Genomic DNA, 27271 nt, shown 5'->3' on the forward strand with positions numbered 1-27271 from the left:
GCCCTATGCTCTTAAGAGTGACTTTTTTTTTTCTCCATTTCAGAACAGGTATATGAAAACTAAGCTCCTGGAATGTATCAGCCTGCCATCTTAAGACAAATGAAAAGCCACGCCAGCTCTGTAGTTCTTGTTTACAGGTAGCCTGCTGAATGCATCTGAAAGGTCTGTTTAGGTGGGGAGCTTTTTCCTTTGCCATACTATCACATTTAGATATGATAAAAGAGTGACAGAAGACAGGATTCAAAGTATAACTTCATTCTGACTAAAGGCCAAGATCCATAATTGTAATGAAAAAGCCCAAATCAAGCTCTGAGCTAACCAGCTGTTTGTGGGAAAGCACTTTACTATTAAGAAGGTTAACTAGAAAATAGAACCAACTAATGCTTCTGCAGGAGCGCTGTCATAGCCAGCCACTAACCAGCATGTGCAAGTGTAGGGAATTCGCAAGTGTGGGTGTGCAAACTGACCTCCAAAGTTGGCAAGCCGTCCGATCCTTGTGACAGGAACCTTCCTCTCCCGGGCCCGCTCACTGAGCTGCAGCAGAAAGAGGGGGAAAGCAAAACAAGACAAAAAGAAATCCACAAATGAACTGGGCATATGGTCAGATACCTGCAAATTCAGAGTGTAACTTTGAAAGCACTTGAACAACTCTGTGCTACAGAAAGCTCTTCTTGAACACCAAGCCTTATATATATTGAAAAATTTTCCAATGAACACACTGCAGAACAGACACACCATGAACCAAAACACACACTAAGTAGAGGAGTGGACGAGAGGGTGGGAAAGATAGAACAGCTAACAACCATGTTTAGAAAGCCCATTTTTACTTCCACCTTAGCAGTCCTTATATTTTGGAGAAGCAGCGCAATGCCAACCCAAACTCCCTTCCACGCGTGGAATTAAAACGCATGGAAGGTTATCAGGTTCACAGCACTGTATGTAATTCCCCCACGCACAACAGCTGGAGCAACAGAAGCAGCATACCGTTTCATCAAAGCAATATCCTGAGTGAGTGAACCCACAGTAGCATCTGATACTGGGTTTGGGGAAGGAGGCAGAAGGTCAGAGCAGATGGCAAGTGTCTCCAGTGTGAATTCTGCTGTGGGCTTTCTGTGCTGTCTCACACAAAGGCACAAAGCACTAAAGCAACAATTGTGAGCTGTGCTACTCTCCAGTCTACTAATGCTCAGGGCAACGTCCCCTCCGCCTCTAGAAGGACTGTAAGACACAGCATAGGAAGCCACAGCCTTCACTGCGAGGAGCTTAGGTCCAATTCATTCTTCACAGTCATAGCAAAACAACTAGCTGAAGGGAACAGGGCCCTTCAAGGAGAAGACAGACTCTTTAGGTCAGTCTTCAAACCTTTGTAGCCTACAGCTGTCCCCACCTGAGCAACATTTCAAAACTGGGATGAAATACAGACCCTTCATTACTGTAACATGCATCAATAAATACATTGAGTCCTCATAATCCAGTGAATGGAAGGAGAGCTCCTGTTAATATAAAACTGAAGTCTAACCCTATGTATGCTTTTTAAACACCCTCTCACATCAGAATATCTGATATAGAGGGAGCAAGTGTGAAAGGAGAGCCTGAAAAGCTATTGACAGAATAAATATCACAGATCAGAATTAATTTGCCTCCACAAAAGGGACTAGCAGGATAGGAAGAAATGAGAGAAACACAGGAGAAGGTAAGGACAATCCAGTATAGAAACCATAGTACTGAGAATCCTTAATTTAAAAAAAAAAAAAAAACCCAAAAAACAAACAACCAAACAAAAACATACCATCTGTTTGTAGGGTTTCTGCTCTGAACCTGTTTTGGCCTGTCTGGCTTTATCGATATCTTCAGCTGTTAATCCACTAACAGAGGAATGGTCTTGGTGAAAAGCCCTATTTTGTCCAAAGGCAGCAGCAAAAGGATTTCCAGGGTCCCTAAAGCCTCCAAATAACCTTGCATCCATTTTGGGAGGGAAAGGCTTCTGACCCATGCCAGAATCTCCAGTCTCACCAGCACTTCTAAAAGGTCCATTTGTAGTATAAGAGTGAGCAGGGCCTTCGCTGCTGCGTTCGTGAGGCTTGCCAGGGGCAGTGGAGAAGTCCATTGGAGCATCTGATGGCTCTCGGGCTGAGAAGTCATAGTCTTTCCCAAAATCCTCACTGAGCTCAGTTAAGTTCTCCTGCTGTTTGCCTAGTTCCTGCAAACAATAATAGAATACATTAAGAAAAGAACTTAAAACCTGCTCCCTACCCATCCGTGGTCCTCAGAGATGGGCATGCAGCTAGGCTGTCATGTCTCCACAATAGGTAACTTGTAGAGACTCTGGCCCTACAGACGTTCCCAGTAAGAGACAGGAAAAAGGAAAAGACACCTGGGATCGCTGGCAGGCTTTCAACTGGGAACAAATAGGACAAATTCGTTAACAGCTTCTCAAATACCCCTAACTGGGGACGCCTTGTTCTACGTACACTGCCAGGAAGGGTCACTAATTGTGGAGTTCACTAGAAGCAACACACTGCTCAGAAACAACAGGTGATGGGAGCTGCAATATCGCATAAGATATAATTAGGCGGGATAACAAAAAGCTAACCCTCATAATATTCAGTTCTTACCCCTACCATGCTCCCTCCTCCCACCCTGTCCCTAATCATGCAATGTCAGCACTTTCAAGCCCAATGCTACCCAAAGCAATACCAGATACCTACTTATAGGCAAAGTATGCTCAGCCTTCCGTGGCCATGACGTTACCAACTGCAAAACACATTTCATTATTCAACCACTAAACTATGGCAGGGCTTGTTGTCATCCCAAAATAAATAAAGGTCTGTGCTTGAAGCAAGGATAGCAACATTAGACACAGCAACACTCAAGGCAAGCTTCTCCTCACAGTCTTTTCTGTTCTGTCCTGACCTGCAAGAGCTGTCCTACTAAGTCCAGATATTTCCTACCACTTTTCAATGTGGGAAAAAAAAATAAACTAAAAAAAAAAAGTTAGCAGCAGAGCATTATCTGCTATTGTTACTTGGCATATTCTAGTTACCTATCTCAGCAGCAGCAATACCATGGAAGCACTGATGGCCGTTACAGCCAATCAACAGATTTTAAATCCTGCTGTGGTCAGGCAAGCAGGCAGCATATTTTAGGCTCCTTCCTAAACACTAATTACATTTCCCTTCCTTACAGAAAAAAACAGAACATGGTCTTTCCTGTTATTCAGCAGGTCTCGTGCTATTCTGAACCTCAACATCACAGCACCGGGGGGGAAAGGAGAAATCCGTTTACAGATGAGGACTGTGGCCACAATACTGACTGATGATTTCAAGCAAGAAGGCCTCTCTACTTCCATACTTAAATTTTTAAAAGCACGTCAGACAGCCAAAACCCTGCCACAGATCAAGAGAAGTGAAATATAGTCACTTAACAGAAAAGCTTTCCTCTCTTCGAAACAGAAAATGTAGCTTCACACTACAGATTTCTTGCTGAGCCCTGCTTTGGCAGCAGCTTCTCATGCAACTCATCTACAGAACGCAGGGCAAGTGTTCTGCAGGTGTGCTTGTGGGGCCTCTCTCGTGCAGAGAAACATGTACAGAAACAGGAGAACATCATCTATCTCTCTCTTCTTGGATGCAAAAGGAGGACAAAGGCAAGACAAAGCACTGTCCCCATGAACAAACACACTTAGGGTATTTCTGTTGCAAGCTTAAATAGAACCAAGGAAACACAGGCCCAGATTCTAGGACTGAAGCTACAGACTGCCACGATAGTCTAAGCTCATTGCATTAAAAAAAGAAAACATCAAAACTTCACTCATTAGTTTCTGCTTCAAAAACGATGATCTGAGCTACATTGTCTTTCTAAAGGATGATAAAGGATGATCATTTTTGATTAAGAGAAGTTCTTTTCCTCAGACAAGCCCCATGTTTTCAAGAGATGGCAACACAGCAAATGTGAAACTCTTATAAATCTATCCCCATGTCTGGTGACAGAAGCTGCTGCTTAAAAAAAAAAAAAAAAGTCTGGCTTTCCTTATGTTCCTCATTTGAAAATCAGTTCTGAAAATCCAGCCTGGGCTGTAAGTGATGAACACGCAAACACCTGACCCTGAGCCATTCTGAAAAATATCACGTGCACCAGTTCTGTCAAGAAAGGAAAGCAGCACTGAAATAAATCCAATTCACTCCAAAAGAGCTGTTCACTTAGTCAAAGGAGAGGTAATCAATGACTGAAGTTTAAAGGACACTTAAAATAACAAAGCTGCTGGCCAATCTTAGCAAGAGCTTGATCTTTGACAAGATGAGGTGAACAGAGTACTCTTCATTTATCAGCATGTCTTAAACAGTCAGTAATGGAAACAAACACTCTTCAGTAACAGTCCCCTCCCGTTCCTGTCCAAGCACCTACTGCACACCACAGGAATCCTGGAGAATTCCCAGAGCATTGCAACATCTGTATTATTGATCCAGCACTTCAGAGCTAGGTTCTAGTTCACGATACGAGTTCCTAGCCACCCCCACAACAAAACCAAAAAGCACCTGGAGGAAAAGCAAAACATGAGACTAGACTGTGCACAAAGAGCTTTGCTTACCTGCACTTTCCCCAGGGCAGAACTGAACTGTTCTTCAGCAGCAGCTTGGAGAGTCCTTGCAATGGTAACTGCATCGCCCCCAAGGAGCACCTGCCGAAGCTGTCCTGCTTGGGTCTCTAGGACTGCTTTACTAAGCTTTGTCAAGCCTTTCACGACCATGATGGCATCGCCCGCCATGACTGGTGTCTTTCTGTGCTGGAAGATGAAAAAGAAAGGGGAGGGGGCAAGATGTCAGGGAACGAGTTTGCAAGCAGTTTCAAGTCACCCACGACCCAGTGGCATATCCCAGACAATCTCTTTCCGCTTTGGCAACCAGCCACCATGGGAACTTGTTTGCAGCTCGGATAACAGACAGGCCAGCTTGAATGACAGCTAGTTAGCTGACCTTACCGGGCAAAGCAAGAGCTCTCCCTATGACTGTTTGTGAGTTAGGATAACGTTCCAGGACGCCACACAAATAATTCAAGTTACCATTGACCAGGGGAAGCAAAAACAGGTAAATGTCAGTAACAGTGCAAAGATGGTCTTGATTCCTTCCAGATGTTTAAAAAGGATTAAAGGCATTAGCATCTGACCTTTAATTGTTATCAGGCCCTGGAACATATTCTCAGTGCCTGATAGCACGGATGAAGTGCGCTGACAACTGTCACATCCCATTCCTGCCCTGGAGCTATGCCTGCTCATTTTACATAGCCAAATTTCTTCACCCCCACACCAACGAGTAAGCTCTGTCTGTCCTCCAAGGGCAGTCTGCTCATCCTCCAACTTGCAGCTCACTCTGCTACTTTTAATTGGAAACTTAAGTATGCTCAGAACGCCTACCAACCACAGCATTTGCACGGTACCGCACTACAGTGCTAAATTTTTGACTCAGTCCCCCTTTCTGTTCGAAAGGTGCTCCATCTCAGATTCACAACCGTCTGTGCAATTTCAGTGTCTTCAAATACAAACTGGGCACTGCAGGATGCAGGACCGAGTATGGCTGAGAAGAATAAGTTCCACCAACTCCTTTGTCTCAGCCTAAGGACACCCATCGCTGCAGTTCACGTAAAAGAAAATCAGGAGTGGCTGAGACTTCAAAACCATTTTGCAAGGGAGATTTTTCACCTGCTTATTTCACTGATCTCCCACATCTTTAAAGCACGGTCAGGGTCACAATTCCAGGGCTGGTTCAGTTGCACGTCCTCCCACCTTTACTGACACAGAAGACAGAGGCATGCAGTTTGCACAAGATGCTGACTAAGGGTCAACCTTCCCCATACAGCACTCTCTGTAATCATTTGGGGAAGAAAAAAAAAAAACAACCTTCTGGCTGTGATAGGTACAAAGCACTAGTCTAAGGCCACATATTAAAGTTATTTCCTAGGTAGGTACACAGGTACCAATTCATTTTTAGAAGATAACATGTCAACATCCACATATGCACTACAACTATAAACATTAATACACCGAAGTGGTACAAGTGATCCTGAGTCAACAGTAGTACCCACGGCATTACGCCCTGCTGCAGATCACAAGCGACTGGATCCAGTTACCTTCTCGGGAAGCACAAAGCCTGTCTCACAAACATCAGTCATGCAGGAGAAGCACGGACTGCTATAGCTAAGTTTCTGGATAAGTACACAATTTTGCTGCAGTCACACAGGAGATGCATGGATTACTACAGCTGAATTTCAGAAACACATTATTATGCAAATGCAGGGTAAACCCTGGTTACTGGAATATTTGTTTAACAACTGTTAATCAGTGATCAAAATCAGGAACAACAGCTGTAGCCAGGAAGCAAGTATTACACTTCACATGCTTTAAGCATGCTTGTTAGGACAGTGAAGCGTTCACAACGAATCTAGGCTTAATAGGTTAGCTGTAAAAATAAAAATCAAGCCTACCCAGGTCATAATTCTGTGGTTATCTTTACAAGACATATGCTCCAGACCTGTAAGAAGTGTTACTCCTGAATCTCTCCACAGTTTAATCACTAGGGTTGGTTTTAACGTTGTATATGCACTTTTAAACTTGAAAGCTGCCTGTCAGGTAAGGAAACGTACTCTGTCAACAGGAGGTGGTTTTCTTCCCCCCTACATCTTCAGACTGGAAATTTCCACATGGATCTCACTCAAAGCATTTCTAGGCAGTCGCTGCAATTCAGAGGCAGGCAAAGAAACCAGCCAACAACACAGTACTGTCCTAGCTGAAACGAGACCGTTCAAAGGTTGCCACTACTAAGAAATAAGCGCTTTTGTAGTCGCAGGTATTAGAAGCACAGGAAAGCTTGAATGTGAAAAGTTCACTCCCTCCCTCCCAAGAAGGGCAACAAAAGGTAATGCGATATAGATCAGTGTACACTCGGACAACACACACAAAAACATCCACTTTTAACGTGGATTCTTTCTAACCAATGATACTAAAACCATATCCTCCTTGCACCCAAAAACAGCTGAAGGACTTATCTTGAAGTGACAGTTATGATAGGCTAAATGTTCTTTTTTTTTTTTTTTAAATATATCTTCCAACAAAATTTCAGGGAAGCTAACACAACCACAAATGGAAAACATACATTGCACAGTGCGTGCTCAACCCTCCATTGCTAAACGTATCAACAAGCAAAGAGGACCAATTGCCCCTTACAGGTTTGGCTATAAAAGCCAGCACTGGGCACACTGCTACCAATATCCTTCTGACTTCCATGCTATCACCCCCACTCTCCTCCGCACAGCGGCTATAACCATCTAGGTCCCATGCAAGTGGTTTGTTCGCTCAGAAGCATCAGCAACATGCTCCTATGCGGCGCTGCCAAAGGGCAGGCTATTGTAACAGCCCCTTTATCCTAGCACCTTGCTGAAACGCAGGCCTCTGTGTAGGAAATCCAAGCCCTCGTGCAACGGACTTGCTGTTTTCAGTGATCTTTCAGATTCTCTGTAGGTAGCTCACAGACCCAAATGGAAACCACAGTACACTCACAAATGCAAGGCATAGCTCAGTGAGGACTTCAGAGGTCAAACGCAAGGAGAGTCACCAACAAATAAAGGCTGAGAAGCAGGAACGTTTTCAGAAGCAAGACCATACTCCCACTTTTTAACAGAACTGTGTCTGTAAGCCATCTCCTTCCAGTTCCTCATCTTTTGTACACCAAGCCCTCACCTTTAACAAAGCACAGTCAGGAGAAAGCAGAGGAAACAAAAATAACTATACTGCAATGATTAATCCTTTGGCAATAGGCATCAGGAGCAAGAAAACATTCAGGTAATGTCTGTACCCATCATCAAGCAATATGAAGGTGGGAGCTAACAAGTGCTACGAGAACTGAAGTGATACGAGAACTGAACTGATACGAGAGGCATTTTCCTCAAGTGGAAAAAATGCCACATTATCTAATTTTGTAGACCCTACATTTAGCAGGACATGTTGGTTAATTATCCTGGGAAGGACACAGAAAGCAGAGACTAACAAGGTTATCACAACCAGAAGGGGAAAGCATGAAAGAAAATGCATGCTAGATAATCAAGAAGGAAAAAGACAACACACAAAAAAATAACCAACAATTAGGAAATTTAGGTTTTTTTTCTTCAATGAAAAAGCAATAAGCATAAGCAAGGACAAGAGACACAAAAACTGACAGAGGAAGCACGCACTTCCAAGAAGACTGGTATGTATCCCCTGTGATACCCTTGTGTTAATACCCAGTGCAGACAGCAAGCAGGCAAGGGATTTCCCCCCCGCCCCACGGCAAGTTCTATTCATACAGTTACTAAATCAATAAACAAGCAGTGTAAGCAAAAACAGATTTAAGGAGTGGTTTCAAACAGAATTGGTCCGAGTGTACGAAGTCCATCTCACACTTGACTTGCCTCCTGAGGACTCATCATCTAGCGCTAGCAAAGTAGGGCACTGCCGGCACAGAGTATGGACGAGTCGGTCATGTCTACACAAGCTGTCAGAGTGCCTGCTAACCTGGATTAAAGAGGGTTGACAAGTGTCAGTCATGAGCTACTTTCCAAAAATAGGCAGGGTCACAGTTTTTGCTTAGTAAACTTCTCACAGTTGAACGAACCTCTGGAAAACACCCCCACCTAGCACGAGCAGGCCAGAGCCAAGTCACCCTCAGACACCAGACAAGGTCCACACAGCAGGCAGAGGGGCTTGTATAGGTTAGATGCCACACTGGTGGGTAAACCATCTCCCGACATCGCACCAGATGTCGAACCCTCTTGTAACGACAAAACTAAATCAATGCCTGGGATGCTCCTGTGTGCAATGACCACCTGCCTCTCAAGCCACTGTCCTCTAGTGACTAACGGCAGCGGATTTCCTCCCTTCTTCAACACGCCAGGCTACTGGACTGAAGGTTTACGCAAGTATTGCGAGACACTCAGCATATCAGAGGCCAGTAACAGAAACCCAAAGCCTCACAACAGGCAACAGATGAATTCTTATATTTGTACTGTTTTCAAAACACATCCCTCCGTTCATTCCCCTTCTTTCCCACGGGCTAACTGTGCTCCCACAGACACACAGACCAGCTTCTGACTCCATGTGCTTTTTTCCAGATGCTTGTACAGTCAAAAACCTTAGTCATAGATACACACGCATATATATACACACATACATACATATATATATATATAGGACAGACCAAGTTTAAACACAAGGAGACTTCTAATCATACAGAAATATACCAGAAATATTTCTGAAAGATTTCTGTGCATGACAGCACAGCCTCTTTCAATGTAAGGGAATTACTTCTACTATCAACAGTTTGCTATCCACCCAAGAAAGAAGCTCATCTGCTGTTGAATAATTTAAAAACAAACAAACAAAAAGCCAACCACCCACAAACCACCAACCAAAAAAAACCCCACCAAAACCCCAGCAGTTTTACAGTAGCCCATATTCCCCCTCTCAGGTCTGCAGAAGTTTTACCTGCCTTCTTTACCTCCAACCTTTCTTTTAAATGAGACAAAAATGAAAAACATTAGGCTGGATAGGTAGTAAGGCAAATAATTAAATACCACACTTCCAAAGGAAACAAACAGTCTCTATGCCTTCCCCCCCCACTTCCTATTATCCATTACCACAATCACTCTTATCTTCGTTTCATCTAAACAAGGACTATAACCCTGGAATCAGTGTTACAGCCACCCACACCATCAGAGTGAGCACGGCAACAGTATGAAATAAAAATAATAAACACCACAAACAAGATACAGATGACCAGGTACTCAGCACATTTGTTCTGTGGCCATAAACCAGCAGTAGACTAACTTCAAAATCAGTATTATTCATTAAGCTGTTCTCTAACTGATCTTTTACAGATTTTTCCATTTCTTTTTACTTGTGTTGCCATACCAACCCTTTCATGCGATCCTTTCTCTCATGGCCTTTTTCAGCTCCATCACACACCTCCCCACCAGCTCCTTTGATACCAGATTTCCAGGCCCCTGCCTAGACATATTTCAAGTAGCTGGGTTCCTTGGGTTGCAGCTGACCCAAATTTTAACCATGCAGGGCACAGAAAAAACTGCATTTTAAAAGGAGAAAGTTGCCATCATCCTTTAAATCGAACTGAAGATCTACCTTGCTTATCCTTCGTTCTTCCCCCTCCCCACACGTCCCACACACTGTGGCTCCAAAAGAAATGTCTTTAAAGATCTGACCTACAACAGAACTAAGGACTCCTATATTTGAGTCCTGCCCCGTGGCTTTGACTCAAGCCTCCTCAAACTGAATTCGTCGAGTCTCTGAAAGCTGCTTTAAAACTACCCTTGCACAAAGCAGTTTGCCAATGCCATTTAAAACAAACACCGCTGAAGGGCAGGCGGAACTTGTTTACTCTCTAATCGTTACAATAGCAGTACACGCACTGATAAAAGTGGGCTGCTTGGCAGACAAATGAATCTTTCCACCAAAATTCAGAAGGCTTAGCAGTCATTTTTGGCGAATGACAGCTAGTTCAAAACCCAGTATGAACAATTTTCCCCATAAATGGCTTGACACACAACATAAGAGTGAAAAGAATGCTTGGACACTTCAGAAGTAAGCACAGTCTGCTTTATTTTAGGCACAGATACATCAATGCAAAGTGAATGCTCTGGACTGACGGCTCTATTTACTTCTTTCTGGACAATGTCTGGGGACATGCAAAAGTATAGTCACAGCCCACGTGCCTGGAATTAACAGAGCCTCTTTCTACCCTGGCCATGGATCTAGAAATAATTCACTCACAATTAAGATCCTAGCGAGAGAGCACGTTCCCTCCGTACTTCCTCTGCCGATACTCCTCAACACAATACATTAATAAATTCTGTCCCAGGCGCACGTTGTTTCCCATTACACTGAGGTAGATCCAACTCAGTCGCTGTGATTTTAAGGCTACCACTCACTCACTTTTCTCCCCGAGAATAAATTCTGTGTCTTCTCCTGGGAAATAAGTATTTACAGTCAGGGGACAAAACATGTTCCGTTCACCTCATTTGCAAGCCTTTAAAATGTACTACTTAGGCAACAAAGATTTGGGCTGTTGGGCCAATCCAGAGTTATATTCATACCTAACATCCTATCTTTGTATTACCTATATTACCAAGAAGAAAGGGAGGAAGAACAAAAGAGGACAAGGAAAACCCAAGAGCTTTCTTCTGTTTATGCACTGGGCAGTGCTTAGAACAAGCCATTCCACCGCATCCTCGATGTGGCTCAAAAGCCATGAATAATTCTGATAAATTCTGTGACTAAAGTTACTTCCCATGCACGCACATGGATCTTTCATCCAGCAATAAGGACAATAGGATATTAAAATCAAAATGGAGCATGACCACAAACCAGACAGATTAATATCAGATTCAGGCAGGTGCCATATTTGAAGCATTCACTTAAGAAACAGAACTATTACAAGCTGAATTTACACCTTTATTTGTTTTTAAGGCAAGCTTACACAAGAGCACAGTTCACTGGTTCCAAGTCGTCCCTCTGTCAGTGTTGGCATACAGCATCCCTTTAAAAGACAAATCCCCCACATCCATATGGAACAACTCTAACCAGCGGTTATTTATAAAAAGGTTACACTAAAGCCCTGCGCTGATCAAATCCAAATACTGCGCTTCAAACAAAAACTGAACATTACAAACATCCCCCCCGAGGTTTGCAGAGCAGCCCTATGCTCTTGCAGAGTCACTTCACCAGTTAGGGCTGGAAAGAGACCCCTAAAGCTCAGCTCCCCGTCTGATGCACAGCTACGCAGCACTGAGCTCCGCACAGGCAACTAACAGAGCTCCCCACTGGTCTCATGCTCTGAACTAGAATAAGAAGTATGAATGAGGGAGGTTATCAGTTTGCAGTTACTTTTTTTTTTTTTTGGCACACGCTGTTATGTTGTAATTGTTGTTATTGGAAGTTTTAACTTTCTGAAAGCACACCGAGTCCAACTTAGGAATTGGAAGCCGATAAAAAGCTATGCTTCACAAACAAGCGCAGATTCCTTTAGACTCAAATACACCATTACTTAAGACAAAATTCTTGAGAAAAATACCAGCTCTTCCTCTTGCATTTAAACACACATCACACTTCACTCATCAATCTCAAAAAGCTAAAGAAAGGGGACTGATATCAAAGTTCTCTACTTTAGAGGGAATAGAGCAAGTAATCTACCCAAAGTTACACCGCATGTCAGTGATGGGGTTGGGAACAGAATCATAGCTCTCTCCAGACCACACTGATCCTTACAGCACACAGCCTATACCTAAGTGTCCTTTAAATATCCCCCCCTACAGAGCAAATAGAAACAAGGATTTATAGCCAGTTTGCTGACCATCTTAACGGTATATTGTTAACAGTCATATCTAAATGATTAAATGCCACACCAGCAATGGTTTCTAGTCAGAACCTTTCTAATTATAAGCTTCTGGAAAACTAGACACACCCTGTAACTGTACACCTGTCTTCCTCAGGTGTAAGAAGGTATTTTGCTTATATCCTTTTTGTACACCGGGACAGAACCACGCACGCTACACCTGGAGTCCCTACGTTACAAAGTCAGTAAGAGGTACCCCGTGCACGTCTCTCCAGGTGGCATACGCGCATCCCCTGCTCGCACGGTGACCGTAACCCTTCCGTTATCATCGTGAACGGCAGGTCAAACACCACTGCCTCCCACTATTGATCCTACAGGCGTACATGTCTATATGTAGATGACTTTCAACCTTGCCCTGGAAGCTAGGGTTACATTCAAATTTAGTAACTTACAACACATCCTACTCTATTCATAGTCCCCTTACATACCAGCGTCCTAGCTATGGGAGCTTTCTTTTTTCTGGCTGTGCCAAAACCTCCCTGTAAGAAGAGGAAAAATAGGATGCAAGAAGAGGACCACAGGCAAAAAAAGACTACTTCAAGAAGACATAAATTGATCTCTGTGCTGAAGGGCAACATAGTCTATCAGAACCTACAGCTCCTGCATTACAGCTCTGCCACAGTCCTCAGACAAGTTATTTGTGTCAATTCCTACTCACCACATACAGATATTTTTGACACTAGGGTAAATAAGAGTAATGAGCTCTATATTTCTCCTAACTTACTACTAAACCTAATCTGCAAGCTGTCATACCTGATACAGAATGTGTAATCTACAATTACTTATGCTCTCTCTGTATAGATTTTATGAAATCATAAATTTATATAACATAAACATATTGCTTTTCCAAACTAGAAGAGCCAAAGTCTTAAGCAACTTACATAGGTGCCTTTGAAAATCCCAAACCTCCCACAGCGACCTCTGAATGACCATACTCCACAAAGCTTTGCTATGCAATATAAAACTCTGGGCTTAGCTATTTTAGAAGAGTTCTCTAAAAGAAACACTCAATCCACTCACAGCTTATTGCCCAGTCATCCTCCCTTCCATCTCTTTCCTAGTCCTGATGATCCTCTTGATGAGCACGTTGACCGTATCACACTAAGATGAGGATTCAATACTCCCAAATGGCACAATTCAGACAGCAGAAGAGCTGTGACATTTCAGAATACTATGCCAAGCCCTTTTATAGTACATTCGTTCAGCACATCCAGAAAAACCAAGGTGTGCAATTGGTTAAAAAGGAGACGTGAATAGCAATGAAAGGGGCTACATAAAGATCTAATCTATGCAGAAAACCAGGACAAACTGTAGAGGCAAAACAAACACAGTGAGAGAACTTTGTAAGTGGAAGCTATCACCTGCACAACACAAAACAGCTCTAGGACCACCTAGACCACAAGCAGATCATCTTTCGTGGTGTCTCTGCAGACAGAATCTACAGAGCCTTTAAGAAAAAGACATAGCCTTATGCAGTTTCCAGAAAAAAAAAAAAAACACACCTATGTTTTAACTCTATATGCGTGCAGACTTTTTTAAGCAGACAGATGAATTTGTAAAGCTTCTAGAAGCCAACTCCACAGATTAACAGCAAAGTTTTTCAGAGCAAATAGTGTTATTTCCTATGCTGTGAGAAGCACATAGAGGACTTCGATACTGAATGACTGGGAATTTAACATGCTTCACTTAGCTCTACACCTCTACCAACTGACAAAACACAAAAGCCATTAAAATAAAGTCCAGAAACACAAGTGTGCAAAGAAAGGGCAAAACTCGCGTATCCTGTTACTTCTTGGTCTTTGTCACCAGCTTAGATTGGTTTAATTTTGCCGTCTACTGTAAGGGGGGGGGGGGGGACAGGGAAGGGGGTAACAAAACAAGTGGCATCTAAAAAATTGAGAGCATCTTTGAATCTAAAGATAGGCATGTGTTGATAAAAATGAGCTTTCACTGCTGGGTGGGAAAGCAGATGCTAACTGAACCCCCTCCCTCAAATGACCGAGCTTTGCTGTTAGCTTGCATTTTGGCTCCAGATGCGAGTAACACATTTTCTTCTTCAGGTACTGAAGGAAAGCACGCACTCACAGAACAGCCAGCACTTTAAGCGCTTTTATAAAACAAGTTGAGAGAGAAGCTACTCTTCTCCTAGAGATGCTCCACCCCAGAATACACAGCTCAACAAGCCAAAAAGCCTCCTCTTCCAGACTCCCTTCTTAAACAGTTTTACAGGGAGAAAACTAGGAGACCTATGTGCACACAGGAGACAGGATACCCAAATACCGCTTCTGACTCTCCACCTCCATCCTAAGCTGGACTGTTCACCCATCAGTACAGGGAGATTTAAGGAATAAGAGAAACGCTTATTCATGCATCAAGCCGAGTCCTGAGATGCGTTCAACAAGCCAGCTGGAGCAAGCAAGCTATACCATGCACACTGACACACAAGATAAAAGACCACGGGACACATGCCATCCCTAGCATCCTTGTTAAAACAATTTAAAATACACACACACACAAAAAACCCCAAACCAATCTTTACCTACAAAAATGCTCTGTAACCAACCAACCAGTTCAACATGAGGGAAATTAAAAAGCAGGAATTCGGCTGCTGTCTCTCATCCCTCTCCGTTTCTAGAAAAATAATACAGCCTGACAAACAAGGCATGAAACAACAGACCACCGCTTGCCTGTAAAAGGACTACTGGAGGACCAGAAGCCAAAAAAAGTTCTGTTCTTGCTGCATGGATGCAATATGAGCTATTATTAACTTGCTCTAAATATCACAAATGAAATAACCAGAGCTGCATTGCATAGCACAGAATTCTCCTTGACAGCAACGGAACAAGGTGATCAACACTCAGACGGTAAACATGTAAGGGAATTCTCCACATCTTCTGACCTTTTCTTCTACTTATCACGCCGCTTTATTTTTAAAAGGGAGACACTGTCAAAGCACAGCAGGTCACCTATTTTTCCCCCCCCTCTTAAGTAAGACTGGACAACACACAACTGTTTATTCTAAGCGTATCTTATTCAAGGTTACCAAGGTCATTGCTAACTAACAGCAAAGAAAAAGCATTTACAAAATACAGAAATAAGCCTCCTGGTCTAAAAGCAAGCAGGCTGATAAGCACATGAATTGCAGCTAAACTTCTCCTTCTGATAGGAAGGAGAGACAAGTTCTTATTATGTGGCAGAGAAAGTCAAGGCCACTAAAATTGTGTTTAAATGCTGATCTGCTTTCAGCCCTTAACTCGGAGCAATTTCTGAATCCTTTCCTAAGTCTTTTACTGAGCTACTACTGACTTTGGCCAGTATCCTTCTGCACCCGGCGCTAAGAATTATTTTGCATATGCTCAAAGAATGCACCCCAGTTCAGTGAAGCAATCTAATTTAAAGACAGGCAACTCCAGAAATAAACTTCAGAGGTCCTTGTGTTATTTCTTTTCAGAAAAAAAAAATACTTTAGGTTATTGAAAGAAGAATCTTTTATATCCTCTCACTTTTTTTTACCTAAAGACTAAGTAAAAGAGTCTGCTGCATTTCTATTAAGAGCAGCCTTCCCACGTCTTTATTCTTCATAAAGCTGAGCACAAAGTTTGGATTTTCATTGCATGGTGGGAACGCAGAGAAGTTCCCCACCCACATTCCTGCTGGGTGGGACATGACTGCACCGGAGTATCAGAAATAGCGTTATTTCATAACAAATACAGTTCTGCAGAAATTAGGATGGTCAGTAACTATGAAAGCAACACTACACAAGGCAAACTTTCATATCTGTAGTTATTTATAGGTAGTTTGCTCAGCGCCTGTTTAAAGCTAAGTACCTCCCATTAATTCCTGTTCAGTTTGTTGCAAAGACTCTGTAAATAAGAAAAGTAAGGCTATTTCCTCGGGCACCTTACCAAAGAAGGGTCTCATGGCTGCTTTCCCCCCATTTCAGCTACAAGCAAGCTCAAAACAGCCAACAGATTTATTTTATGTCCGTCTTCAAGCAGACGCACAGAACCGCCCCAGCGAGGGAGAGCAGGGAGACCGTAAACCGGAGCAGCCTGGAAAGCCACGCACGCAGCACCGGACCCCGCATTTTCTCCTGCAAGACGCACACCCCAGGGACTGCAAAAGCAGATCCCCCCCCCCGCCCCAAGCGGTTTTAGACTGGCTATCCAGGACACCCCGCGCACCCGCCCGGGCCAGCAGAGAGCCCTCTCCCGGGGCGGGATGGCCGAGCCCGGGGCCCCCGCGGCGGAGGGGAGGGAGGCGGACACGGCCCCGCCGCCGCCCCGAGCGGCCGGGCTGCAGCGGGCGGCGGCGGCGCGGCCGGACCCAGCCGCCGCACAAGGCCTGGGCCGCGCAGCACCCGCCGCGGGCAACCGGCCGCGGTTACGGGCGCCCGAGCGCGCCCCGCACCGCTCCCTCCGTCGCCAGGGCAGCTGAAGGCCTCCCCGACCGGTTCCCGAGCCCGGCGGCGTCTCGGCGCGGCCCCGCTGCTCAGCGCCCGCGGCCACGGCCTCCCCCGGTCCCTGCCCCGGCAAGGGCACGCAGGAGCCCGCAGCACCGGCTGGCTTCTGGCCGGGTCCAGCCCGGCGGGGCTCGGGCAGCCGCTGGCACGCCGCCGCCATTGCCCGCCGGACCCCGCACACGTCCCCCCGTCGGGGACCGGCGCCCCGGCGGAGCCACCCCCGGGATGAGGGGCCGGGCGGCGGCCGCGCTCCCTCTCCGCGCACGGGCACGGGCACCGGCGTCCTCCCCGCGGCGGCGGCAGCAGCGGCGCCGCCACCGCCCCCCTCGTTCCGTTCCGTTCCGTTCCCTTCCCTTCCCTTTCCGCACCGCACTACCGGGTACCCCTCCGCCGCTGCGGCTGCTCCCCGTACCCCGGCCTGCGGGCACGGCACGGCACGGCACGGCACGGCACGGCACGGCCCCGCGGCCGCGGCGGCGCTCACCTGCCCGCCCCACTCCGCGCCCGCCGCCCGGGCCCGCGCGCTTGTTTACCGCCCCGGCCGCCCCCGGCCGAGGCCCGGCCTCACGCCCCGCCCCCGCGGCGCTGCCATTGGCGGCTCCGCGGGCCCCGCCCCTTACCGCGGCGCAACGGCGGCCCAGGAGCGTGCCCAGCCCGTGCGCCCCGCGCCCCCGCCAATGGCAGGAGGGCTCGGGCGGGGCGCCGGCCAATGGGGGGCGGGGCGGGGGCCGGCGGGGCGCGCGTGGCGGCTGCAGGGGGACGTGAGGCCCGTGAGCTGCGTGCGGCGGCGGCGGCGGCGGCGGCGGCGGGGCGGGAGGGGCGGGGGGCGGCCGGGCCGGGCGAGGCGTGCGGTGCGTGCGGCGCGGGCGGGGAGGCGCGCGGGGACCCGCCGGCCTCGCGGGGAGGCGCTCGGGGACCCGCCGCTGCCGCCGCCTGTCAGCCTCCGCCGGGCAGGGGGACCGGCCCGCCGTGCGGGGGTGTCAGTCAGGGCGGCGGTGTCTCGGCGCGGGCCCGGCCGGCGGGGCGGCCTGGCGCCGGGCGGGGGAGGTCGGTCCCTCGGCGGGAAAGGAGGCGGGCGGGCGGCGCTCGTACCCCGCGCCCCGGGAGGGCCCGGGGGTGCCGCTGCTCGGGCAGTCCCGCCAGCCCCGGGGGCGTTGGCGCGTACGAGGAGGTGCGCCGGAGCCCTGTGCCTGGCAGGCTCCAGGCGCAGGGAGCAACTCCATTTTGTGGCGCTCCACGGCCGAGAAGCCGCTCTGTACGGGGATGCCGGTGTGATTTTTCGAAGCGTTGGCTTAAAATCGCGGCTGATGCTGCTCACGCGTGTGTTGGAAAGCAGGCGCCTATACGTGTCGGAAATAAAAACAGCGCGTTGTTTCCTACAGGTTGGTTCCAGCGATGCGGTGTCTCACGGATGCTGCAAGGGGCTAACAGTGCCAGCTAGCTCCGTGCTTTTCTGGACGCTCTGGTAAGCGCCTGTCCCTGTCAGCAGCTTTCCTGTCTGAAAAACAACAGTACATTCTTTATGGTGCATTTCCCACATGGCTGCATTGGTGCGGACGTATATTTGGATGCGATTTGGTGATTAAATAGTTCATTTCTTCGTAAAACAACCAGGGTTCATAATTCTCCTCTAGTTGTAGCGTAACTTATAGGAGTGACCAACAAACAGCCCCGAGCTTTAATTTCAGCATTGCCAGTTGCTTGCTTTGGCCAGCCTTCTCAGCTAACTAGTAGCTTGAATCGAGCGCTTAAATCCGTGCTGAAGGACCTATATCAAAGTTAGCAGGAGTTGCGGGTGCTGTGGATTTGTGCAAAAGGAAACTGGATAAATGGTCTGCTATAAGTGTGCATAGGGGTTTAACTCTACGCAGCGCGTTGGTGAATATTACTGCCAACCTCCTAGTGCCAAACTTCCCCCCCTCTGTAGAGGGGATAATTATATCCCTTATCTCCAGCTGCTCATACTGAAGGTTATTTGGCTGGTATTTATGAACACACAAAATATTGTTCAAATATTACATATATTCCTTCATGTTTTTTTGAAAAAATAAAAAGATATGCTTCCCACCCAAGCCCTGCTCAGCTTCCCCCAGGTAAGCCACGAGGAGGTCTCTGCTAGGCACTGAACAGACAGCTACAAATAAATTTAGCAAAACTCATCATCCAGACATTATCTGAATTGGAAGCAAGCTTCAGTCAATACTAGAAAGTACTAGATTTGAACTTGAAAGGTTAAAAAAACAGTTCCCTGGGGAAGACACTTTATTGACTTAATTGCTCTACACACTGTGCATAGACACAATATATCTGAAATGGAAAGGCCAAACGTGACGCTTTCATGTTTGAGAATGGGATGGAGACTGGATGTGTTAGATGAGGCAAAAACATGGCTGCAATGAGATACCAGCCTTGAAAATATTTGTCAAAAAAATGCCTAGGTTTCTTAACTTCAATGCTGACACTTCCAGAAATGCGTATGAATTAACTGTTTTGTTTGTGGTTAGTTCCATGCTATTTTCTCTAAAGGAAAGATCATCTTTACCCTCATCTGGAAAGAGATCTGTTTCAGATGTCTTTTCCAAGGACGCTCTTTTATCTACTCCTGTACTGAATTTCGATGTCAGTTCTAAGTTTCTGTGTAACATCACTTTGCTTGCGTCAGCTCGGCATTAATTGTGAAATATGTCTTACTCACTGTGCTGAGCACGGAGAACTGCATGGGTTTCTGCATGGGCACGCTGTCATAGTTGGAGATGTAGGCAGAACAAGCAAAGGATAAAGCTCTCCCCATCTTTCAAAGACAGGCCTGGCTGGTTCCCTTTATTCGCGCATGGTAAACCATTGGGTACTTCTGCCGCTGCAGTTCAATTTGCATCACACCTTCTGTTGCCAGGCTTTCTGCAGCCTTAAAAGACCCCTTGAAGTGGAGTGCAAGGCTAGCTCTTTCTATACTTAGACTAAAGAGAGAAGTGTCTGTTTTCCCACTGGATTTGGAATGCAAAGAGGTAGGATTGAAAGCTGGAGGGAAGCTGCTGGGAGCAGATACTTTATGTCCTTTTTTGTTACTTTTTAGTTATTGAGGGGAACAGGGGCAGGACGGCCAGGACTCACAATCCGGAATCCAGAGGCTAACTTTTGCGGGGATGGTTGCCCGGCTGTGTCCACAATTCTAAATAAAAAGTCTAACATGCTATATGTAAAGCACCGGGAGAATTGTTGCACAGCAGAAGCCATGCAAGATCTCCCTGTAAACTGGAGAAAAATGGTAAAAGAGAAAAAATACTGTCAATATTTGGGATTGGTTTAGTGCTACCAATTATGATATTTACAGCCCTGAACCCTGGAAAAAAGAAGGGGCAGAGTGCTGTACTTCAAAAAGGGACCAGGGAGTCATCCTTTTCTTCAGAAAGGCTCCCCGTGGTTTATGTAACAGCCTCGTTGGTTGGCAGTTCCCGTGGGCTTTGGGAGGTCCAAATTCAGGTTCCCTCTCTGCTTGTGAAGACTTACAGCACTCCACCCTCACATCGGGACCCTAATTGTTATGCGTGCTCTTGCCTTCTCTCCAGCATTATTCGTATTCCTATTGTTTATTATTACGCTCTGCACAATGGGAAAGCTCAGCAAGAGGAAATGAGACAGAGCACTCCTCCATCCCTTCCAAATCCCAGACAAATTTACGGTCTGGCCTTGTGCAAACTGTGCCTTGTTCAGAGGTGGGAGACGTGGATGTGAATCCTGTGGGGATCAGCCCAGGCCACCCCATTCTGGCCTTGTGCCCTCCCCCAAAGGACTGTAGGTAAAACAGCAGGGACACCTGCTTCATCCATGCTTCGAATCAACCATCGGAGTTTGTGCAGGAGTTGATCTGCTAAATGTGCTATGCAAACACTTGCCAGGTAAAGCCCTTCCAAGCTGGGTAGAGAGAAGAAACCTAGGAAACTTCTATGTAAAAACCTAAACGTTGGCACGCATTGATGCCTTAGTGCCTCAGTATGATGTGACAGCAGAATGAGGTTGTTGCAGGTTAAAAGTTTTTACTTCAGTGTCTAAATGGCATGTAATTTTTGTGCTATATGCCTGCGTTCTTTTGCAGATGTGTGCAATGCAGATCTAAATTTACAGAGCAAGCCAGAGCAGTGCTGTGAAAAAGCAAGTTCCCAGATTTTGAGGAGTCTCTTGATTATCTATAAGAACAAGAAGTGAACATTATTCAGAAATCAGCCACAACACATCTTTGGCACTACAACTGTCATTTGCTTCTCGCATCTTGTTCAGTAGTGTTATATTCAGTCAAATTTCAACATATTTGCTGCCTTATCCAGAAACGTGAGCATTTCTGGCAAGAATCTTATACCTATGAGGATTATATAAATCAATCTTTTATTAAATTATAATAAAAGTATGAGAAATTTGATTATAATAATATAAATTACAGATATAAATTCTATAAGGATATCTGTCTTCGTAATATATAAATATAATAGAAATTATAATAAATTTAAATTATAACTAATAATGAGTTACACTTCCCCAGAGCCTTCTCTCTACAGATGTTAAAATGGTTTGTTGAAGATTATTTAATTATCCAAATATCCTGATTTTGCAAGTCAGAGAGGGGTCAGTACCTTACCCAAGGTCAGTGGGAAAGCTTGATTTAGCAGCTGGAAGTCCTGACTCCGTAGCAGATGCTTTAGCCACGCCATCATATCTATACCTCGTATTGCCTGTTGATACTGACATAAGGAAAGGCGTGATGATGCAATTTCATGAGGCGCATAAACAGCTCTGCTGCGGGTCTGGGGTCGAAGCAGCAAGAACGGCACCGGGAAGAGCGGGTCCAGGGCTCTTGGACTGTGACTTCCAGCAGGGTGGACGTCAGCCTTTGGGGGGGGTTGCTTTCCTCCTCCCGTTTGCCTTTTTCTGAGAGGCATCTGTTCGCTCACCACCCAGCAGCTCGCCGCTTGCTGGGTGCCAGGCAGCACCCAAGGAAAGCTCTGGCAGTCCTGGTGCTGACTGCTTTGAAGAACCCGGTGAAAGCCTCGTACAAAGTGGGCCAAGTTCCCAGAGAAGAACATGGAAAGGAACAGGCCAGAGTGGCTAAACTTCTACAAACAAAAAAAGTTAGAGAACCTGAGCCTGGAAGGATCTTTGGGCCCTGCAGTAAGGCGGGCTCCATTGCAACAGGAAATTGGTCGGCAGACAACTAACCTGCAGAAAAAAAGTTAATGGAGTCTCAATTACGCAGCTATTGGTCATGTCATTATGTTGACAAGTATCCAGGCTATTCAGAGAACACTCAGAAATCCTCTTGCATAGGACAGGCCCAAGCTGTTTCTCTGACCACAATAAAATATACGTCACCATCCTTCTCCCATGTTCGCACAGCTAACCACAAAGCAAAAGCTGCTCTGGAAATGCTTCCCTGTCTTCTTCTCCAAGCAACCATTGAGGCGCAGATAAACTACCTCTTGAGGAATTTTGCCTTGTGTTCACTCATGTTCTTTAGAGGGTAATTTCTTCAGGGCAGGAGGAATGTCTTATCTGACTACACAGATTTATGGTGTTCCATCAACATATTATAATAATATAGGGATGATGAACTGGAACAGCTCAAGGAGAAGTCACTGGACAGGTGGCTTGGTTTTAGTAGTTAACTGCAGGTATTTCAAAACTTTGGCAGGTTTCAGTGACGTTGTTTGTACCATATGTTATTTACATGGCTTTATGGCCAAGAATGAGAGCAACAGCCTTGTAAAGAGATCTCTCTGACTCAGTCAGTGGTAGATGCACGTCCACTATCATCATAGTCCAAACGATGAGCTATTTTTGTAACACTTGGGACTTCTCTGATTCCTGAACTGTGTTTTTTTCATTCCAAAGCATTCAGGCGTTCTTTGCACTTCTCCTTTCTTTCTCTCTTCCCTCACTGCAAAGGGAAGGAGATAAAGCTCAATTTAATTTAATGAGTGAGCACTTTATTTTTAAGATGATTTAGTGCTGTCAGAAGGAGCCAGTGTGGCAGTTCTTGAGACAAATGTTTTCTGTCCAAGGGGAAGACACAGTGCAGGGAGCAGGATGGGTATTTCACGAGTTTCCCCTCCCACTTTCTCAGCGAGCAGCCTTGCTCTGCACAGCGGGTGAGAGCAGGGCGCACCAGTGGGGCTGCTGGAGGGCCCCGAGCCCCCCGGCTGGGAGGAGGTGGGCAGGGGTGGCCGCCACGTTCTGTGGAGGGGAGAGGACTGCTGAAGGGCTGCCTTGTCCCCTAGCTGAAAAAAAGGAGGGGAAAGAAGACACAGAAACCTTCCCTTTGCCACCTAGGTTTTGCCTTGCTGAGAAAGCTACCTTCGCAGGTGCCTCTCGGCGCCTCTGCTCACACCGCTCACCCGTTCTGCGTCACCCAGAGAAGGGCCACTTTGGGGAAGGAAAGGTGAAGGGTGTCAGACCACAGAAGTGATTTATTATCTCCGTGGGTCTGCAGGGAAGAGACCAACACAGGCCTGGGAGGCCAGCGTTGGTAGAAAAGCTTGACTCGAGCATTTCTTGTCTTCTGCTATTATCTATCCAGAACAGACTGCAGTGGCTCTTGACAGGGTATTTGTGGCTCGTGCTATATAGCGCCAGGGCATTGACTATGCAGTATGAACACTTAACAGGAGGTGGGCACAGGCCACCTGTGGCTGGGGTTATCGCTAATAATTATTTGGGGAAAAAGTAGCAAGTCTACTCTTCAGGCATTTTAGAGGGTGCCTGCCTGGATTTCTCTTCTCAGGGACGTGAGGCAGATCACAGCCTCATTATCTTTCACCAGGGTTTGCCCCTGCCGTCCACACGCAGATGCTCAGCGGGCTGGAAAACATGATTTTCTGTCCCACTGGGGGAAAAGAAGCACTGCAAATGTGTTCGCACAAACTGGAAATTTACATATAGGTACGTGGATTTTTTTTCTCTCTTTAGGTTATGAAAGAAAACAAAACTAGGTGTTATTCTCTAGACGAGGTGGTAACAAGCCAGAACAAGCCCAAGCTACAGACATATTCATCACTGACAGAGGATTGCCAGATAAAGCTGTGCAGCATGCCACGCATACGGCACCACGCCACGCTCGGCTGTGGCTCATGCCACCCACCGCTCCCTCCAAACTTTGCCACATGGGTGCCAAGCGGGTACCGGGTGCTTTGGAAAATTGGAGACAAGCCTGTGGGGGTGGAGTACGTTGAGAGAAGGACAGTGCCAGGTGGAGAGGCTGCAGATAGAAGCACTAAATGGAAGAAAGTGATACCAGCCCTTGTCTTTTTGGATAGCGTGTGGGACAGGGTAGGGCAAGGACAGGCACCTTGCCCCTGCCACCTTAGCGGTTAATGTAGTAAAACATTCACAGTATCATGCTTGCCTGTTCAAATTCTGTTGCACAACAGTGCTTTTTACAGGTATCGAGCAAAGCCATTTTGGATGGGATGAAGTTGAAAAGAGTGCAGCACTCTGATTAGCAGCTCTGTGCCTCAAGAATACGGTACTTCTCTCTCGCCCCAAATCTGTGAGACTCGGTTAAACATTATCCAGTCTGTAATTCTTCTTTATCTCTAGGCTAGACAGATCAGTTGTTTCTGCTCATTGTAAATTGCGTTTGCTTGCATAGTTTGTTGAGTGCTTTGCTCTCTCCTCTTGCCACCTGATTGATTACATGTACCTCAATCGATCCTGCACAGGCATAGTGGAAAGGCTCGGGTCTTTGCAGCTTCCAGCCAGGATTCACTTTACAGATGATAACTAGTGAAGCCATTCACCTTCTGAGTAAACATGGCAAATTAATTTTGAAGCTAGGCAAACAGAAGCCAGTCCTTTGCCTGCATTTAGCCACTCTAAAGAGCCTTTTACAACGGACAGAAGGGTTATCTGGAACAGTTTGCGCAGAGTTGTTCTAAACAGGAAGGCAAGCTGGAGCCAGAGAATATGGGAGAAACAGGGCTATTTCTGAACACTTTACTGGAACTAAGAATTAACACTAGTCATCGGAGGCTGCTCTGCTGGCTAATGGTGAAGTGTGTTGCCAGACTCAGCCATTGCCCTCAGCTTTTGGCACGGCATTGCCATGTGTCACAGAGCTGGAGAGCAGTGAGCCGCTTTGCCCCAGCGTGGAATCATCCCCAAGACATGTTTTCGTTCGCTGCCCTGAGAGCTGGTCCTTGTTCTGGCTTCCTGGCGCCTTGCCTTGCTGTTCCAATACGCAGCAAGGTGTGGGAGTGAGACAGGGACAGCTGCGGGGCTTTTCCGAGTGCCTGTGTGGCAAACGGACAAACTCGTAAGCTCCATCCACTTGCCTGAAGGGGATTCACAGACAGACCCGACAATTTACGGCTAGCGGTCAGTCTAGGGGGAAAGCGGAATCACTGCTACCCTTGGATGCTGACTGACCCTTTTTCTGCTCTGCTGAGGCTATCGATCTGATTCCTGAGGTCAGTTGAAAAGGACTGCATAATCTGACCTCTAGTCTCTACATCTGTGTCTGCGTACCTGGAGAGGGAGATGAATCGGTGGCAGGGTATCCCGACTGGCACGTATCTGGGCGCAGCTAAGAGGGAGACGCCAGCAGTTCATACAAGCCTCTGGAAGGAATGACTGGTCGAGAGATGGTCCAGGCATCCAGGTTAAGCCCTTCATTTGACCCTGAGCAAATTATTCAACTCCTATCTGTAAAACAGGGCTAATGGCATTCTTCTGCTCTCTTGGGCTCTTGAAGCCTGACTGCTAAGGAAGTGCTTGGAAAGCCTCAGTGGAAGCCCAGCAGAGCACTTCCAGCGTGCTCTGTAGCTGTGCGCAGGGAGAAGAGCTTGCCTTCAGGCACAGCGGTGCCAAGAACCAGCAGTGCAGGTTCACTCTCCCATCAACTCCCAGACGCTTCCAAGATTTCTAGCCTGGAGGAGCCCAGGGTGGGAGCACAAAGATGTCCCTTTCCTACAGCAATCCCACTGGATACAGTGTCTAATGATGAAGCCCGGACAGTGACTACATCCTATGCCATCCGCTCCATGGACTTCAACAACTGTCACTGCAGTTTTACTTTTGGCCTGCTTTCAAAGCATAGGAAACATGGTTCCTTTCCTCAAAGAAGGATGTTCTCCCTGTTACGTGCAGCAGCACTCCTGTTTCATGATGGCACTGAAAAGCACGCACACGCTCAATGGTAGCAAGGAAGGCGACCTAACCCTTTGCATGCTAAGTGCCTTTGGTGTGGCTTTATGTCCCCTGCTAGCCCTCATTTTCCCATCCTGTTTAAGTCTTTAAAGCTATAGTTGCACTGCCGTAACAGGCAGCACCCCACTCCTCTTTTGTAAATCTAAGCCATGCCTCAGGTATGTTTTGGTTTTTCTAATCTTGTATTCTTCCCTAGGCTGACCGGCCACAGCCTCTATAGCCAGGTGCATTTGCTGGATTTCTATTCCCTGTTCGTTTTCTGCACAACCCAGAGTTTGGATTGGCAGCACGATGAGTTGTCTGAAATCATTCAATCTGTTTGCCATTTCAGTTCTTAGCTTGCCCACCCAAATCACACAGGGACAGAAATCAGATTTATTTATTTATTATTTATTTTTTCCTTATTAAGGAAGAAAGTCAAACGGTTTTCATGCCTCTTGGAAACTGCACATAACAGTGCCGGAAGACTAACTATTAGCACAATATTTGGAGAACAAAAATAGCTCAAATTTGAACTTCCCAGAATATTACAAAGGCTGTATTTGGAGAGGTCATGTGTTACCTGGCATGATGAAGGGGTAAGAAGTTCCTGTTGGACTAATTGTTAACACTACTGGCATTTTATTACTAGTGACTGCTGGTATATCACAGCTGTGGATAGGTAGCTTTAAAAATAATCCTGAATACCTACCTTCAGCTCCAGAGATCTTGCTTGCCTTACACCAGTTTTGAAGGAAGACTCAGGTTCTTTCATAAATAGATGCACCTCTACCAAGTCAGGGAGAACTGCAATTGCTTATATTTAGCTTTGTAAAGATTGAGGATGGCATGGCGTAAGTTAAAGGGTTGGAGCAGTTTTCCACACTTGCTCTCACACACTTTTTACACTGTTCCTACTCTGCTTCAATGCAAGTTAGCTGTGGAGTTACGTTTTATACTGAGGTGAGCGAGGCCTCACTGAAATCATAGAAACCAACGATGTAGGAGAAAATAGGCTTAATGCTTTTCTTGCTCTGCCCCCTTCTGATTCTTCAGGCCTTGCAAGGCCGTTTGGGAGTGCCAGGCTTCACACCATTCATTTCTGCACAGACCTAACCCTGCGCTGGCCTCGGGAGCTGTCACTTAGTTCAGGCTGCATTTGATAGGACTCAAACAGTTCCCAGTTTTGGAAGACTTCCATTCCAAC

At 46.4% G+C, this 27271-nt stretch overlaps 1 protein-coding gene across 1 annotated transcript in view; it reads right to left on the minus strand.

Moving 5' to 3' along the window:
* COQ8A (coenzyme Q8A) overlaps positions 1–17449 on the minus strand; it is a 48790-nt gene extending 31341 nt beyond the window's left edge. Inside the window, exons 1-4 of the mRNA XM_082305263.1 lie at positions 17378–17449; positions 4589–4783; positions 1790–2200; positions 468–534 (exon numbers count right to left, since the gene is read on the minus strand). Coding sequence (XP_082161389.1) covers positions 468–534; positions 1790–2200; positions 4589–4765 — 655 coding nt within the window. The 5' untranslated portion in view covers positions 4766–4783; positions 17378–17449. The remainder of the gene's footprint in view (positions 1–467; positions 535–1789; positions 2201–4588; positions 4784–17377) is intronic.
* Positions 17450–27271: the final 9822 nt, after the last annotated feature.

Source organism: Platalea leucorodia, assembly GCF_965183815.1.
Source record: "Platalea leucorodia genome assembly, chromosome: 3".
Lineage (NCBI taxonomy): Eukaryota > Metazoa > Chordata > Aves > Pelecaniformes > Threskiornithidae > Platalea > Platalea leucorodia.